This window comes from Canis lupus, chromosome 8 (genome assembly GCF_003254725.2).
Source record: "Canis lupus dingo isolate Sandy chromosome 8, ASM325472v2, whole genome shotgun sequence".
In the NCBI taxonomy this organism is placed as follows: Eukaryota; Metazoa; Chordata; class Mammalia; order Carnivora; family Canidae; genus Canis; species Canis lupus.
Genome location: NC_064250.1, coordinates 22,449,997 through 22,468,844, shown reverse-complemented (window position 1 = coordinate 22,468,844; position 18,848 = coordinate 22,449,997). Strand labels below are relative to the sequence as shown.

The 18,848-nt window shown below is 36.1% G+C and overlaps 1 protein-coding gene across 8 annotated transcripts in view; it reads left to right on the top strand.

Annotated features, from left to right (window-relative positions):
• Window positions 1-18,848, top strand: part of KLHL28 (kelch like family member 28) — a 33,475-nt gene that overhangs the window by 5,018 nt on the left and 9,609 nt on the right. For 4 of the 8 annotated variants that reach the window (XM_025443907.3, XM_035720085.2, XM_025443905.3 and 1 more), the window contains exons 3-4: window positions 969-1,103; window positions 10,794-11,692. In XM_025443907.3, coding sequence (XP_025299692.1) covers window positions 1,023-1,103; window positions 10,794-11,692 — 980 coding nt within the window. In that variant the 5' untranslated portion in view covers window positions 969-1,022. Of the gene's footprint in view, window positions 1-968; window positions 1,104-10,241; window positions 10,342-10,793; window positions 11,693-18,848 lie in introns of all 8 variants that reach the window. The other 4 variants (XM_035720086.2, XM_025443914.3, XM_025443912.3 and 1 more) reach the window with 3 other exon arrangements.

Below are 18,848 nucleotides of genomic sequence, written 5' to 3'. Positions count from 1 at the left end.
TGGATCTAGACTTTTGACCGTATGTTTGATTTTGGTGTGTGTGTGGGGAGGGGTTGGGGAGTTCAAGAATATCCATAGATAATTTTATGGTCTTCTATCAGAAGGTCCTGATGTCTGGTTGTCTCAGTTTTTGTGATATTAGCAGCCCTTCATAATCACTGCTTTTGATCAATACTTAGATTTATTCATTAAGATTATGAAATGGTGACACTCTGTCATCCCTTCTTTACTTACTAACTGGAGTACTTTTATGAAAGAAACTTCCCCTCATGTGTTCAGTAACCCAGTGGTACAGTTAGTATCAGAAAGATGTGATAAATATTCGATTCTTTCCCTTTATATACTAGGCTTCTTTCTTTTTTTTTTTTTTCTTTGTTATTTAGTGTCCTCCAGTGGTGATAAATTAGTGTCATAATTGTATTATAATTATGGACTCATGGATTTAAGCATATCTGATATGTTTTAGTCAATTGCAGTTATTGATATTAACTTTGTCCCATCTTTGACTAATAATAGCCTATTCAGTTTCTCCTGTTTTTTATAACCTTAGTTGTCATTGATAGCTTTTTTGCTACCTACTATGTAAAGATTCCAATTTACCTTGATATTTTCTTGCCCAGGCCTTGAATCAGCCATTTATACAAGGAGTTCTAATTCCTTGGTGGGAAATGGTATTTAGGGACCACATCTAGGTGATAGGAATGCTCCTTGCTACTGGGTTGGTCAGTTTCTTTTCAGTAAATAGAGCTAGGAAATAATAATTAACTTTTTCCTTAAAATAATGTATATATTTTATACATTTGTATATCTCATATGTATCTTATATACATAAAATATATATTAGTACATATAATTAATGTTTCTGTATATAGATTTGTTCTTATACTTTTTATTCAAAATCTGAGTACAAAGTTTGTATTATTTAATATCTTAGTCTTATATCTTCATCTCTTTTCTCCCCTACTGAGAATTACAGATCACAGTGACCCTAGGGATGATGATATTAGAAATGCCATGTAATTATGCAAGGCACACATAAAAGTTTCAGAATACAAATAACACTTTCAACCGACAATGTGATTACTGAAAATTGGGTCACTAAGGTAGATAAATATTGGATTCTTTTGCTTCCTTTTATTTTCAAGTTTCTTATGGATTGTGTTTTTTAAGATTTGACTTTTGTTTTATAATTACGTAAAATACTTTACTGATTCCACAGGCAAATCTATAAAGTGGGATATATTCGGAAATGTCTAGCTTCTATATCTCCTCTACTCTGTACCCTCCCTCGCTCCTGTAGATAACTTTTTTAAGGATATTTAATATTGCCTTTGTTCTTTAAGATAAGTAAATCTGTATACTTGTAACCTCCCCTTAGATAAATGATGATGTACGATACACATATTTCTAATCCTTGCTTGGATCAGGGAGATCACTCTAGAGCTGTACGTACAGAGATTCCTTATTCTTTTTCCACAGCTGCATACCACTCCATTGTATGCGGTCATCATAGTTTTTTTCAACCATTCTTTTGTTGGTGGATGTTAGAGTTGTTTTAAAATTTGTGGTCAGTTACATCTTAGTCTCTCAAGCATGAAAATAAGCATAAAGAATTACTATTTTGCTTTTATAAATACACTTACAATTACTAGCTCTTTGCAGTTGTCATTATATATTTTTGCCCTTGTATTTTTTGGGTAAATTCTTAGAAGTCAGATTGCTGGGTCAAAGAGTAAATGCAAATGTAATTTTGCTAGATTTTCCAAATTTACCTCCAGAGGTCTTTTATCATTAAACATTTGCACAGCAGTGTGTGAGAGTGCCTATTTCTCACAGTCATACCAACAGAGTATATATTGCCAAGGAAGAATTATTAACTTGTTTTACTCTATTTCATCATAGATGAATTTGAATGATTTTTCATATAGTTATGAAGTATTTGCATTTTTAAACCAACTGTTCCATTTCTTTAGCCTATTTTTACTATAGGGCTAGAGTATTTTAGAAATGTTATAAATAGGGATGCCTAGGTAGCTCAGTGGTTGAGGGTCTGCCTTTGGCTCAAGTTGTGATGCTGGGGTCCTGGGATCAAGTCCTGTGTCAGGCTCCCTGCAGGGGGCCTGCTTCTCCCACTGCCTATGTCTCTGCCTCTCTCTGTGTGTCTCTCATGAAAAATAAAATCAAGAAAGAAAGAAAGAGAGAAAGAGAGAAAAGAAAGAAGGAAGGAAGGAAGGAAGGAAAGAAAGAAAAGAAAGAGAGAGAGAAAGAAAGAGAAAAAGAAAGAAAAGAAAAGAAAAGAAAAGAAAAGAAAAGAAAGAAAGAAAAAGAAAGAAAGAGAAAAGAAAGAAAAAGAAAGGAAGGAAGGAAGGAAGAAAGAAAAGAAAGGAAGAAAGAAAGGAAGGAAGGAAGAAAGGAAGGAAGGAAGAAAGAAAAGAAAGAAAGGTTATTAATAGAGGTGCCTGGGTGGCTCAGGTTAATTGTCTATCTTCAGCTCAGGTCATGATCCCAGGGTCCTAGGATTGAGACACACATTGGGTTACCTGCTCAGCAGGGGATCTGCTTCTGCCCCTCTTCTCTGCGTGCATTTTTCTCTTTCTCTCTCTCTGTGTCTCAAATAAATAAATAAATCTTTAAAAAAGAAATGTTATACTCTAATATATTTTTTACATATGTTGCAAATATTTTTCTCAATCTCCTATTTCTTTTTGGCTTATGATTTCCTTAGCTAGTCAAAGTACTGTAGCTAGTTGAAGCTTTGTAATGTAATCAAGTTGATCTGTCTTTTCACTTGTTACTTCTGGGTTTTGTATAGTAGTTAGGAAATTATTTCTAATCTTGGTTACAGAGGAATTCACCCTATTTCATTGTAATAGTTGTATGATTTCATTTTTTACATTTATACCTCTGGTCCATTAGGAATTTGTACTGGTGTAGATAGATTTGTGGAAGAGGTCTAATTTTTATAGTTTTTATAAGGTTATTCAGTTATTCTACATATTACTTAAAAGCCCTGTTTTCCTCATTGATTTGAGATAGTACCTTTATCATAAGCTAAATTTGCATATGCTAAAATGTTCTTTTTCTGTATTTTAATTCTTCTCCATTGGTCTGTTTCTCTAAACCAAAGATTTTATTTAATCCACAACAAATTTTACAAATGACATAGTTCAAGTCAAGAATAAGTAATTTGCCCAAAGTATACAGCTATTAAGTATCAAATGTAGACTTGAACTCAGATCTCTCTGGTTTTGAAATTCAAACTTTTGTTCACTGTTCTTTCCTGTTTTCCTTGATACTTGCTTTTCCTTCTGTACAGGGTTGTTATTGAGATGAAATGGTCAATATAAACCATCAAAGGTGAAGTTTTAAAAATTAGAAGTTAATGCTTCTGTGAGTTATTGTTAGCCATTTAGAGGTAAATAGCTGAGAACCAAATATAGTCATTGTTGTAATTTATAATTTTGAAGAAGTTATAGTATGACGTAGAATAAGTTTTTAGCAGTTACACTTGTGCTGGCAATATTTTAACTGGTTCTCAAACATTAGCATGCATATCACTTTGCCTGGAGGGCTTAAAACCCATATTGCTGCCCCTTCATACCTATGTGGTTTCTAGTTTCTTAGATATGTGGTTGGGCTCAAGAATTTGCATCCCTAGCAGGTCCCAGGTAATGCTGATGCTGGCAGTACAAGGATCATATTTTAAGCACTGTTGTTTTAAAGCTTCTAAAAAGATTTAAAGTTTTGTGAATTTCTCTTAAGTCAGATTTCTACAGAGAGGAAAGGGTTCAAATTAAAAATTTTAAGAGTGATGTTATGACAGACCTCTGGTGTAATTCATTTTAAGTTCCCTATTTTTACCTTGCCCTTTTAAAGTTTTTAGTTTGAGTTGTTTTGGTTAACCATTAAAAGTATTATTTATTTACTTATACTTTATTTTCAGTATTTTTTAAAGGGAGTGAACATCATGTTATTTGTATCCTGTACAGTGATGTGCAGAAGTATGTATGGGTGTTCTTTTACAATGTCTTCATTGGTACCCTTTCTTTGAGTGGTTTTTAAAACTTTGATCATTTTTATTATTTGAAGGGATACTAAGAAAGTAGAATAAAGGAGAAATACTATAGAGGGTATAAGTGTAGGAAAACAGCTTCATCATGACCTTCAGTGTAACCTTGTATATGTCCACATAGACAAAAGCTTAGATCCTGGGGCCACAGCTTATTCTGAGTGTTGGAACACCTTGTGATTCTCCTGAAACACAGGAAGTTGAGAGGCATTTAAGGAGATGCTACAGAGCCATCTCCCCTTGACTCTTAATAATCCCTGAGAGTCTATCATGAGACAACTTCCTTTCAGTTCCCTGATTATGATATGTGGGTCTTTCATGTCCCCCTACCCCAAAGAATAGACCTGCAGAATATAATAGTGCCTACCTGCAGTCTAGTTTGTGTTCTTCACAACTTGTGTTGCCATCATCCAGCCCCTTTTGTTTTGGTGTCGTCCTTTTTGGTGTGTGGGACAGAGACTCAGGAAGCTTAGTCTTTGGCTTACTCTTCTTTTCATTGTAATTAAACTCTTGAAATTTAAAAGTGGGTTGTATCTTTTTTGGCCAAATTAGTCAGGCTTTGGTTATGTTAGTTCACTTGATAGTAAGTAAGCTTTGTTTCTTTTTTAGCCATGAAAGGAAGTCACATGCTGGCAAAAATTCAGCCTTTTTAAGGATGATAATAATAATAGTAATAGTCTCTAACAGTTATTGAGTTCTTATGTGTACTGTTTTGTCTGTGTTTTACAGATGAGAAAACTGAGAATTTAAGATCACTGTCCCAAGGTCATATAGCTAGTAAATAGTAAAGACAATGTTATTACCTTAGGACCTTCATTCCTGGGCCCAGTCTCCTCAAATCATACAGTTCTGCGTATGTGGATATTTGTGATATATACATATGCACAAACACGTACATATATGTGTGTGTGTATTTTTATAAGTCAGTATTGTATCATGCTTTCATATCATATGTTAATGGTAATTTGTCAGTCTTGAATACACAAAAATTAGTTTTATATAAGGATCTGTCACTATATGATTTTTTTTTTTTTAAGATTTTATTTATTTGTTCATGAGAGAGAGAGAGAGAGAGAGAGAGAGGCAGAGACACAGGCAGAGGGAGAAGCAGGCTCCATGCAGGGAGCCCGACATGGGACTCCCATCCCGGGTCTCCAGAATCAGGCCCTGGGCCAAAGGTGGCACTAAACCACTGAGCCACCCGGGCTGCCCTGTATGATCCCTATTTACATGAAAACGAATGTAGTCAGTAACTCATTAACTTGTTTTAAAAATCAACAACTCGAGGCCCCTGGGTGGCTCAGTGGCTGAGCATCTGCCTTTGGCTCAGGTCTTGATCCCAGGGCTGGGATCAAGTTCCGCATCAGGCTCCCTGCAAGTAGCCTGCTTCTCCCTCTGCCTATGTCTGTGCCTCTCTCTCTGTTTCTCTCATGAATAAATAAATAAAATCTTTAAAAAAAAAAAAAAAAGAAAAAGAAGCAATTCTGCGGTACTCTGTGGGGCACAGGATATCAGTAGTACAGGGTGGATTTCTTACCTAGTAGTGAAAGATGGTGCAACATAGAAAGCAGAATACCTCTTAAGTTGACAACCTGAGAAATTCACTAGTAATACAATAACTTATTGGTAAATAAAGTAATATTTATCAAGAGCTTGCTTAGTGATAAACACTATTCTAAGCACTTTATATGTATAAATGTATTTAATTCTCAAAACAGCCCTATGTTCTATGATTATTATTGTTGTTGTTGATGATAACTTTTAGGTTTTTCACATGATAACCATCAGATTTCCTTCTCTTCAGACTCAACATCCTCAGTTCCATTACCCATAAGACATGTTTAAATTTCTTCTTTTCATCATGTGTCATACTTTGTTTAGCTTCCTTGTAAAGGTTGGTACCCAAGATCTGTACTCCAGATGTGGTGTGACATTTGCAGAGCAAAGTGAGAATATCTTCTTTAGTTCTGCATGTTACAGTTCTATTATTGCAACTTAAACCTACATAAGCTTAGTATACTAAAATAATACTGAAATAAAAATCCCTGAGTCCTTTAAACACATCCTACAGATGACTCTTTTCTCTCTTAAGCTATACTTACGTAGTTGTTTTGGAATCCACTATGAAATCTTAACATTTATCCCTTTTAAATTTTTCTTGTTAGTTATCAGGTCTTTTTGAACCCTTGATTTGTTAACCAATGATTTTCCTGTCTTTGGAAGCTTCATGTCATCTGTAGAGCTGAAGGGCATGCCCAAGATTTTGGCTTTATAGCATACTCTAGAAGCCTTCCTCCAAGGAGACCTCATTCCATTAAGTAGTATGCTCTGGTATTGCTAATTTAGCTAACTGAACTAGTTTATATTTTTTTAGTTTTACTGTCAAAATCATGAAAATCATTGTAAAATTCTTTACAAACATCAAGTTTATTTTCTTGATCTCCAAGTCTTTTAAATACATCAAAAAAGAAACAAGATTAGTCTGTGACATGTGTTATTATTAGTTCATCCATCCTAGTCTTAGAGGTCACTGTATCCTCTTCTAAGTATTCACAAATCAAACCTTTAATAATTTATTTTATTTTTTAAAGATTTATTTATTTATTCACGAGAGACACAGAGAGAGAGTCAGAGATACAGGCAGAGGGAGAAGCAGGCTTCCCGCAGAGAACCTGATATGGGACTCCATCCCAGGATCACACTCTGAGCCAAAGGCAGATGCTCAATCATCGAGCCATCCAGGCATCCTAATAATTTATTTTAAAATGTTATCTGAAATTAACATTAACCTTACCAGAATGTTTGTAGAGTTTACTGTGTTGTTTTTGAAAACAGTCTCCAGTCTTGTGGCCCTGGCAGTGATTCAGGGAGTTCATTTGCAGATTCTTTTTAAATATTTTGCAACATTTTTTAGTCTGGGAGAGATGTGAGCTTATAAAGTAGCTAGGTGTCTTTTTTTTTTTTTTTTTTTTAAAGACTATTTTTTTTTTTAGAGCAGTTTTAGGTTCACAGCAAAATCAAAAGGAAGGTACAGAGATTTCCCATAGATACCTTGCCCGAACACATGCATACTTTCCTCCATTACCAACCTCTCCACTGGAGTGGTACATTGTATTACCTACCTACGTTGACACATCATTATCACCCAAAGTCCATAATTTACCTTAGGGTCACTCTTGGTGTTGCACATTCATGGATTTGGACAAATGTATAATGACACGTATCTACCATTACAATATCATACAGAGTAATTTCACTATGTGCTTCACCTGTTCATTCCTCCCTTTCCTCTAACCCCTAGTAACCATTGATCTTTTTATTGTCTCCACAGTTTTGCCTTTTCCAGAATGTCATATAATTGGAATCATGCAGCATGTAGCCTTTTCAGTTTGGCTTCTTTCGCTTGGCAATATTCATTGAAGTTTCTCCATGTTTGGGATGCCTGGGTGGCTCAGTGGTTGAGCGTCTGCCTCAGCTCAGGGTGTGATCCCAGGATCCAGGATTGAGTCTCACGTTGGGCTCCCTGTGAGGAGCCTGCTTCCCCCTCTGCCTATGTCTCTGCGCCTCTCTCTCTTTTTCTCTCTCTGTCTCTGTCTCTATGAATAAATAAATAAATCTTTAAAAAAAAAAAAAGAAAAGTTTTCTCCATGTTTTTTCATGGCTTGCTTGATATGAAGCATTTAGTTTTATAAGAAACCATCAAAGTGTCTTCTAAAGTAGCTGTACCATTTTGCATTCCTACAAGCTATAATGAGAGTTCTATTGCCACATATTCTCTCCAGGATTTGGTGTCCTCAGTGTTGTAGATTTTGACCATTCTAATAAGTGTGAAGTAATATTTCATTCTTATTTTAATATGCAGTTCTCTAATAACATATGATCTTGAACATCTTTTCGTATGCTTTCTTGCCATCTGTGTATCTTGTCTGATGAGATGTCTGATAAGGTTATTTTTGAATTAGGTTTATTTTTAAATTGTTGAATTTTAAGAGTTCTGTTTTTGAATAATAGTTCTTTTTTTAAAAATATTTAAATTTAATGTAGTTAACATATACTGTATTATTGGTTTCAGGGGTAGAATTTAATGATTCATCAGTCACATGTAATACCCACTACTCATTATATCAAGTGCCCTCCTTAATGCCCATCAGCCAGTTACCCCTTCCCCCCAACCAGTTTCCCTCCAGCAACTCTGTTTCCTAGTAGAGTTCAGTGTCTCTTATGGTTTGCCTCCCTCTCTACTTACATCTAATTTTATTTTTTCTTCCCTTCCCCATGTTCATCTGTTTTGTTTCTTTAATTCCACATATAAGTGGAATCATATGTCTTTCTCTGACTGACTTATTTCGCTTAGTATAAGTTACATCCACATTGTTGCAGATGGCAAGATTTCATTTTTTTGATGGCTGAGTAATATCACACTGTGTGTGTGTGTGTGTGTGTATGCACATATATATACATCTTCTGTATCCATTGAATAGCAGTTCTTTATCAGATATGTCTTTTGAAAATATTTTCTCCCAATGTATGTTTTGTCTTCTTGTTCTCTTGACATTGTCTTTTTCAGAGCAGAAGTTTTTTTATTTTAGTGACACCCAGATTATCAATTATTTCTTTAATGGATGGAACCTTGGTGTCATATCTAAAAAATCATGGTCATACCCATGGTTATCTAGATTCTTCTCCTATGTTATCTTCCAGGTGTTCTATAGGTTTGTATTTTACATTTAGGTTTATGATACATTTGGGTTAATTTTTCTTAAAGGATGTAAGTTCTGTGTCTAGATTTATTTTTTAACATGTGAATATTCAGTTCTAACATTTTTTTGTTGGAGAGACAATCTTTTCTCCATTGTATTTTCCTTTCTGCTTTGATAAAGATCAGATGACTATGTGATTTTTTTTTTAAGATTTTGGTTATTTGAGAGAGAGTGTGTGTGCACACGAGAGCACAAACAGGAGCAACAGAAGGAGAGGGAGAAGCAGGCTCCCTGTGGGGAGCCCAATGCAGGACTCCATCCCAGGACCCTAGGATCACTCCCTGAACTGAAGGCAGACGCCCAACCACTGAGCCACCCAGATGCCTCTATTTATGTGGTTCTATATCTGGGCTCCCTATTCTGTTTCATTAGTCTATTTATTCTTTCAGTAGTGCTACCTTGTCTTGATTACTATAGCTTATAAGAATTCTTAAAATTAGGTAATGTTAGTTCTTCAACTTTGTTCTTTTTTTCAATATTGAATTAGCAATATGCATCTTTTACCTCCCTGTATCAACTTTAGAATCAGTTTACCATAGCCATAAAATAACTTGCTGAAAAAAAAATTTTTTTAAAGATTTATTTATTTATTCATGAGAGACAGAGAGAGGCAGGGGCACAGACAGAGGGAGAAGCAGGCTCCATGCAGGGAGCGTAATGCAGGACTCGATCCCAGGACTCGAGGATCACACCCTGGGCCAAAGGCAGATGCTAAACAGCTGAGCCACCCAGGGATCCCCAACTTGCTGAAATTTTTATTCAGATTGTGCTGAATTATATAGTTCCAAGTCAGGAAGAACTGACATCTTGATAATATTGAGTCTTCCTATCCATGAACATGGAATCTCTTCATTTATTTAGTTCTTTGATTTCTTTCAATAGAATTTTATAGTTTCTCTCATATAGTCTTGTGTACATTTTGTTAGATTTGTAACTGTTTCATTTTCTTAGGTGTTAATGTCAATGGTAATAGATTTTTAATTTCAAATTTCACTTGTTCATTGCTGGTATATAGGAAAGTGATTGACTTTTGTATATTAACTTCGTATCTTGCTACCTTACTGTAATTGCTTATTAGTTCCAGGGATGTTTCTGTTGATTGTTTCAGATTTTCTACACAGTCATGTCTCCTGCCAACAAAGACAGTTTTATTTTTTCCTTTCTAATCAGTTTACCTTTGTATTCCCTTTTCTTGTATCATTAGATATAGCTCCGTTTTCAATCCCTTCTCTTACTTCCTGTATCCATTCACCTTTCCTGTTTATTCTGAACTTTTCAGTCTGATTTGTTAAATCAGACAAATGAGAATTGAGAGTTGAGAGTCTCAGACAGTGGAAGAGTTGTTTATGTTATACAAAGCAGCACATATAATTAATTGCATGTAAAGGAGTTGAGTACTTAAATGTTTACAGGGTTACCCATGAAGTTAATTTTGACCCAGCCTTTTGAGAATTTGAATTGAATGAAAAGAAGATACGAGGAGAAAGGTTATAGACAAAAATCTGGCTTATGGTAAGAAAATATTTGCATAGAGCTATAATAATTACATAAACTTTATTGGAGTGAAAGAGTATTGTAGAAAGGGTGAGAATTAGTGGAACTGAGGATATGGGAAGAGGCAACTTAATAAAATGACACTTAAGTGCTGTATTCACGGCACTTAAAGTTGTGTAGAACTTTACATGTTCTTGGCAGAGTCGCAGTCCAAAAGTCCATTGTCAAGAGACTTTTGTGGTTTAGGGCATTCCGCATAATCTTTGGGCCTCTATTTCTTAGTATCTATAATATAGGAATTGAATTATATAATTGCTAAAAGCCCTGTCTAGTATTTAGCATAAAGTATTTGAAAACCAACAAACAGGCCAATAAATAACAAACTTCGTTTATTTTGTGCTGTTTGAAAAAAGAATCATACTGGCAAGATTATTTTGAAATAATTGTTCATGCTTTTTGTTTTTCTGCAGATGGACCACACATCCCCGACCTACATGCTTGCTAACTTAACCCACTTACATTCTGAACAGCTTCTGCAGGGCTTGAATCTTCTTCGTCAACATCACGAACTCTGTGACATCGTTCTTCGAGTCGGTGATGTTAAAATCCATGCTCACAAAGTGGTACTTGCCAGCATCAGCCCATATTTCAAAGCTATGTTTACTGGAAACCTTTCTGAAAAAGAGAACAGTGAGGTTGAGTTTCAGTGCATCGATGAAACTGCTCTCCAGGCCATTGTAGAGTATGCCTATACAGGGACTGTTTTTATTTCACAGGACACAGTTGAATCTCTCCTTCCAGCAGCAAACCTGCTCCAGATAAAGCTTGTCTTGAAAGAATGTTGCGCGTTTCTTGAAAGCCAGCTTGATCCTGGTAATTGTATTGGAATTTCTCGTTTTGCAGAGACATATGGTTGTCATGACCTTTATTTGGCAGCTACTAAATACATATGCCAGAATTTTGAAGCTGTGTGCCAGACTGAAGAGTTTTTTGAGCTTACACATGCTGATTTGGACGAAATTGTTTCCAATGACTGTTTGAATGTAGCTACTGAAGAGACTGTTTTTTATGCGCTTGAGTCTTGGATCAAGTATGACGTACAAGAACGTCAGAAATACTTAGCGCAGCTACTTAACAGTGTGAGATTACCATTGCTGAGTGTTAAGTTTCTCACTAGACTATATGAAGCAAATCATCTTATTCGTGATGATCGCACTTGTAAACATCTTTTGAATGAAGCCCTAAAGTACCACTTTATGCCTGAACATAGACTCTCTCATCAGACGGTCCTGATGACACGACCTCGCTGTGCCCCCAAAGTACTTTGTGCAGTAGGAGGAAAATCTGGACTATTTGCCTGTTTGGATAGGTAAATCGAAGGCTTTCTTAAAGGATTTATGCTAAAAGATTTTATATTTTTTAAGTGTGCTAATTTTCTCTATTTTTTAAATAGTTTGATTTTGCTATTTATTTGCTTCTTTCTGTTCTTTCTGAATCACATAATCTAATTGTTTTAATCACATTGTCATTGATTCCTTTCAGTACTCTGTTATTAACAACCTCCCCCCACCCCCCATGCACAAACTTCATGAATTTTGGTTACTTTTCTATTTTATGTCTTTTTTTTCTTTTAATTTGTGAAACTGCTTACATTATTATTTGACCAGGTCAGCAGAGATTTATTATTGCTAACTATAACAGAAGATGCTAGTAAGAAGGAGAGCTAGGAATCTTTGATGAGGGCAGCCTGGGGACAAGAATGAGTTTGAATGAATATCATCAAGGAATGGAATCATGAAAGAAATAAGAAAAAGTAGGATACTGAATAAAAATCATGGACCTACAAATTTATTTTCTTCAGTGTAAATATTTTTAATTACATTAGTAAAGAGTGCTTTCTTTTCTAATAATCTACAGTAGGAACTGTTGGACTTTTTCTATAAAGTAAATATTTTAGACTTGGTGGCCATATGGTCTCTTACATCTACTCAGCTCTGCATTGTAGTGTGAGAGCAGCCATAGACAATACATAAACAAATGAGATGACTGGGTTCCAACAAAACTTTATTTACAAAAGTCCCTGGTGGGCTGAATTTGACCCTTAGTCATAGTTTGCCAGTCCCTGATTTGGAGCACTATACAGGTAACTTTCATACATTGAAAATAAAGCTGGATGTTACCTTTCCTTTATTCTTGAATGGGAATGCTCTGTGAAAACATTCATGTTTGATAAGTTTATTTAAATTGTGATTTCTTTCTGGCCATTTCCAAAAATTTAGTAGATTTTTCTCCCTCCAATGGTAGGAAACTATTGATGTCTTAGCAGTGTCAACTGATATATCTGTATCTTTTAGAAAGTCTCAGTTGATTTTTAATTGTCTAAATTAAATTAACTGCAAAGTCTAAAGTTAGTATCATTGAGATTGGACTATAGGTAGAATATTAGTTATGGTCACTACAAAAATTGTTGACTCTTATTTTTAAGGGCATTAATTATTGGTATAAAGTAAAAAATATTAGTAAAATGTCATGACAAAAAATTCCAAACGTGAATTTACATGGTAAAAATTCTTCACCAGTTGCCTCTTGGTCTCTCAAGTATTAAAGATGATATACATAAATTATTAAAAAGTTATAAGAACTGTTCATATGTTTATAACCAATAATTTTTTATCATATATCTTTTTTTTTTTTTTTAAAGAAAGAAACCTTTTTTTGAAGTAGGTTCTATGCCCAGTGTGGAGCCCAACGTGAGTCTTGAGCTCATAACTGAGATCAAGATCTGAGCTGAGATCGAGTCAGATGCTTAACTGCCTGAGCCACTAGGACCCCAGAAAAAAAAAGTTTAATGTCTTTGGACAGAGCCATTTATTGCAGTATTATTTACAACTATGGAAAAATTGGAATCAGTGTAAAAAAGTCTATTTAATTCTACAAAAAAATGTTAAACATATGCGTTCATCAGATACCATGCTGGATAATTGATCTTTAACATGTTTATAATTTACCTAAGGAGACAGATATTTAAGTAGATAATTATAATATGTAATGTTAATGCAATGATAAAGATAATACCATGAAAGTATGAAGGAAAGGCATTTATCCCATTTGGGGGGGTTAGGGAAGATATTGTGGAGAAGTTAATGTCAAAAAAAAAAAAGAAGAAGAAGAAGAAAGAAGAAGAAAGAAGAAGAAGAAGAAGAAGAAGTAGTAGTAGTAGTAGTAGTAGTAGTAGTAGTAGTAGTAGTAGTTAATGTCCAAAGTGAAGTGTTGAAGGCTAATAAGCAAGACCTAAGCAAAAGGTCACAGGACACGCACAAAGACACAGTGGAATGATACAATATAGGATAGGAGGTGCAGGAGACTAAAAGCTGTTTGGTATTCTAGAGTATAAAGTTTAAAGATTGGGGCCCCTGGCTGACTCATTTGGTGGAGCATGCAACTCTTATTCTCAGGGTTATAAGTTCAAGCCCCACATTGGGTATAGAAATTACTTACAAATAAAATCTTGGTGGGGGGGGCTGGAAAACCAAATTAAAAATAAAGTTCAAAGATCTAAACAGTAAGGGGTAGACAGTAGTCAGTATGGGCCTAGTCAAAGAAGTATTGTGTGCCATGGTAAAGAAGGTTTTTCTTATGTGGATCAAAAAACAATTATAAGGAGGGTAGTGAAATTATCAGATTCACATATTAGATCATTCTTTGCTGCCTTATGGAGAAATATTAAAGAGCCAGAATTAGTATCTAAGTCATTAGTAAGTGGCTATCATAAAAGTATAGGCAAGAGATTATGAGGTCCAAAGTGCAAATAGCAAAGATAGGAAAGGGGGCATCAATTTTAAGAAATGTTTTAAGAGAGCAAATTGACAGGATTTAGTGAATGGATATGGGAGGATAATGAGAGGGAAGAATCAAAAATACGTTAGATTTCATGGTTAGATATTGGATGAATGGTTATATACCAAGAGAGAGAATATAGGAGGAGGAGCCATTTTAAAGGAGGGAAATAATGTGTTCAGTTTTGGACATACTGAGTTTAGAGTGCCAATTAAATATCCAGTGAAGGATGTCCTACTAGCTAGAAATTATTGCAAAGCTCACTGAAGAGATCAAAGCTAGGTATTTGGAAGTTACTGGTATATAATAGCATTTGGAGGTATAAATTAAAACCATGAAGTCTTCTGGACTTCTTGACTGCTTAAATGTCCCTTCTTTCTACCCATTGAGAACATATAGAAAGGAAAAAAGATTGGTTCATAAATGGACCTCTGGGGAATGTTAATATTCAAGATGAAGGCCTCAAGAACAGTCTTAGAGGTAGGAGAATCAAGAGAGAAAGGTGTCATGAAAGCCAAACAATTTAAATGTGTCAAGAAGAAAGAAGTGTAATTAACAATGTAAAATGCTAAGGAAAGTTCCAGACAGATAAAGGTAGAAAAATGGCTCTTGTACTTGGCTATATGGAGATCATTAATGACTTTTGGTGGAGTAATTTCAGCAGAATTGTAGAAATGTTGTGAATATATTATAGCAGATTGAGATGTGTATAAAAATAAGGAAATAAACTGTGAAGACTTTTAAGAATCTTGGCTGAGATGAGGAAAGAAGTAAGGCAAAATGATAGAATCGGGAAGTTTTTGTTTATTTTGTTTTTGAAGAGAAAGACATGAATATGTTTATTATCAGATGCCAGTGAAGAGTGGTAAGGTAAAGGTACAGGACAGAGGATTGGTCACTGATAAAGCAAGATTTTAGAGGCAATAGGAAGGGGTTGGTATCAAAAGCAAAGATAGAAGGTTTTAAATATGAGGAAGAGGGACTCTTTATGCCCCCAAACCAGAATATGAGGATAGGTTTACTGGAGGGAGGAGGGATGGAAGAAGGAGTTTAAGATAGATACTGTCTAATAGCCTCAGTTTTTCCCTTTAACTAGGAAAGGAGGGACACCTGCCAAAAAGAGGAAAGTAGAGATTGGGTAGTTGGCTTAAGGAATCTCAAGAAGCTCTGAGTTTTGTTTCTATTACACATAGGGAGTCATAAGGATGACAGTACATTAGAAGTGATTTTGAATAACTGTCCAAATACATTAAATGTTACATGGACTTTTAACCACACCACTCATGACACTACTCACCTCAGTGCTCTAAGTTATAGGTCATATTCCAAGAAAGAAGCTCTCGTTACAACTAATTATCCCTTTGCCCTCAAAAACCATAAGGACTAATACCTTTATATCTTATATCTCTGTTTACCTAAATCATCTACAAAAATCCATCCTCATAGCTGAACTCTTATTATCATTGAGAAGTTTTTTCTCATACCAATCAATTGTCCAGTTCTCCAACACTAACTGCATGTCTAATAATTCTGACACTATCCAGAGTTACATGATACCCCACTGCTTAGAGTCTTAGTCCCAGAAGACTGTCCCCATTAGAGAAGCTGGCCACAAATAGGGTGCCCAGGCTGCCCACATTTCTGTCTGGAGGACAGAACACTCCCCACTTCAAGTTTGCTAGAATGACTCTTAGAACTTAAGGAAAGTGCTGTACTTACCAGTTTATTACAAAGGATATAACTGAGGAACAACGAAATGTAAGAGACACATAAAGCAGGATGTGGGGAGGAGAGGGAAGGACAGAGCTTCCATGCCCTTTCTGGGCATGCCACCCCCTCCTCCCCCAGCATCCCAGTGTGTCATCAGCCTAGAAGCCCTCCAAACCCCATTGTTTAGGGAGTTTTATGGAGATTTCCTTATGAGGGTTTGATTGAAAATCATTGACTTTGGTGATTGAGCTCAGCCTCCAGACTGTTAATTACACAGTTGATACCTCTGGCTTCCAGCCCCCTGCTGAAGCTATCTATAGAGGTGGCCACTGGCAGTCACCTCAGTAGCATAAACTCAGGCATGGTTGAAAAGGGCTCATTATAGGGCAGCCCCGGTGGCGCAGTGGTTTAGCGCCGCCTGCAGCCCAGGGCTTGATCCTGGAGACCTTGGATCAAGTCCCACTTCGGGCTCTCTGTATGATGCCTGCTTCTCCCTCTGCCTGTGTCTCTGCCTCTCTCTCTGTCTCTATGAATAAATAAATAAAATCTTTAAAAAAAAAAAAAAAGAAAAGGGCTCATTATAAATAACAAAAGGCATTCCTATTACTCAGGAAATTGCAAGAAGTTTAGGAGCTCTGTGCTAGGAACCTGGGACATAACCTGAATATATTAGTTTTATTGCACCATTATTGTATGGTCCTGTATGTCATTGAATTTAACCTAATTACCAGGCCTTTTTTTTATTTATTATTGTCTATTTTTAAAGATTTTATTTATTTATTCATGAGAGACAGAGAGAGAGAGAGAGGAACAGACATAGGCAGAGGGAGAAGCAGGCTCCATGCAGGGAGCCTGACATGGGACTCGATCCGGGTCTCCAGGATCACACCTTGGGCTGAAGGCGGCGCTAAATCGCTGAGCCACCAGGGCTGCCCCAGGCCTTTTTTTTTTTTACTCCTCAAATCTGCCTGCCATATCCTAGAGAATTCATATTCAGTCATAAGAAAAATCCCCTTTATTTTCAACTTCTTGTTCTAATGAAAGATGACTGATGCTTAAGGATACTGTTTTTGCCGAAGCCTCTCCAAACTGTTTTGTTTTATTTCCCCATATCTCATGTATCACAGGTCCTAAAGGTTGGGTAAGTGTTTTCTTTGTTTCTCATATCCACTTCCAAAATTTTTTCATCTCCCCCCTCAAAAATTTCAAATCATTCCAAGCATTTGCCATCAGGCTATATCATTTGATACCCCTTCTTGTTGCCAACATCTATCTCTTTAGTAACTTCATTTATTGAAAATTTTTGTAGCTGGCTTACTATCTTTTTCATCATTCTGTATAAACAGTCATTTTTGCGGATTTCAACATTGCCGTAGTATGACACACAGTTATCCATCAACTTTGGCTCTTTCCTTAGTCTCACTTCTAACAGTCTTTTCTGCCTTACCATAGGCACCTGTTCTCATGATTATACTTCAACTTTGTCATTACTCGTGTCTTCAGACTTTGAAAATCTTGGTTTCATACCTTCCATTCTCTGACTACCATTCCTTTCTTGCCAGCTTATTTATTTCAGTACATCCACTGCAATCATTCTTTATTCCCTTCAAGACTTTTAATCCATTGGCCTTATTTTTTTTTTAATTTTTATTTATTTATGATAGTCACACAGAGAGAGAGAGAGAGAGGCAGAGACACAGGCAGAGGGAGAAGCAGGCTCCATGCACCGGGAGCCCGACATGGGAATCGATCCAGGGTCTCCGGGATTGGGCCCTGGGCCAAAGGCAGGCGCCAAACTGCTGCGCCACCCAGGGATCCCTCCACTGGCCTTATTATCAGAAAACTTACTGCTCACTAATCACTACATGTCCTCACCTTCACTCCTTACCTAGCTTAGATTCCAGAAACATCACTGTTAACATTCCTTTGAATACGCTCGGGGCTCTCTTGCCCTTCTTCCATCATACTCCTCTAGTTAGGATCTGTTCTCCACTTGTGCCATGGCTGTACCTGAGCAGCAGTATGAGGCTAGAGAAACACACATATCCGTCTTAAGTGGTCTCACTTAGGGCTCTGAGCACTGGAAGCAATCCCTTTACTTTCCCTAAGCAGTGTACTCTTACTTCCTGGAGGACTGTTTTATACCTCTTTTCCCCATTAAAATAAAATGTCCAAACCCCCACAACCCTCACCTTCCAACTCTCAGCTGATGACTTTTGTCTCTAACTCTACTATCATAGAAACAGAAGAGAACTATCTCATCTTCTCATCTCCAAATCCACCTAGTTATTTCTATCTAAGACCAATTCCTCCATTTCTTTGCTTACTGGCTTCTATTCCCTCTCCACTACACAAGGACTCTGCTCTTGGCATTGATCCCATCTCTCTCTTACGTTACCTTCTCCCTCTGTACTACATCATTGCCATCAGCATGCAAACATATTCTGGTTTAAGCTCCCAGGTTCAACCAATCTTCCATGGACACCATGGTCTTCCTCTGCTTATCCTTATATCTGCTTCATCTGTTTTACTCTTTATAGTAAGGTCCTTTAAAAGTCAATATCCACTGTTTTCACTTCATCTTCCATTCTCTCTTGACCCACTCTAGTCAAGATTTGTCCCCACTACCTCACTGAAACTGCTCTCATTAAGGTAAAATAATTCCTTAATGTATCATTCTCATTGGAGCAAATTCATTTTTAAAACTAGCAATATAACAAAACTGTATAGAGGCATTCAATAACTATTGAATGAATAAATATTCTTTGATCATTCTGGATAGAGAATTTATATTTTTATGCTATTGCACTTTTGAGTTTGGAGACATGGAAATGAAACATGTATACTTGAAAGAGACTGTATATAATTTGCATGCAAGGTATAAAGAATAGAAATCCAAGGACGTATCAACCAGTTTATGAAATAGACAACAATACCTTTAAATTCCTTTGTGTCCCTCCTTGATGCATCTCCTTTCC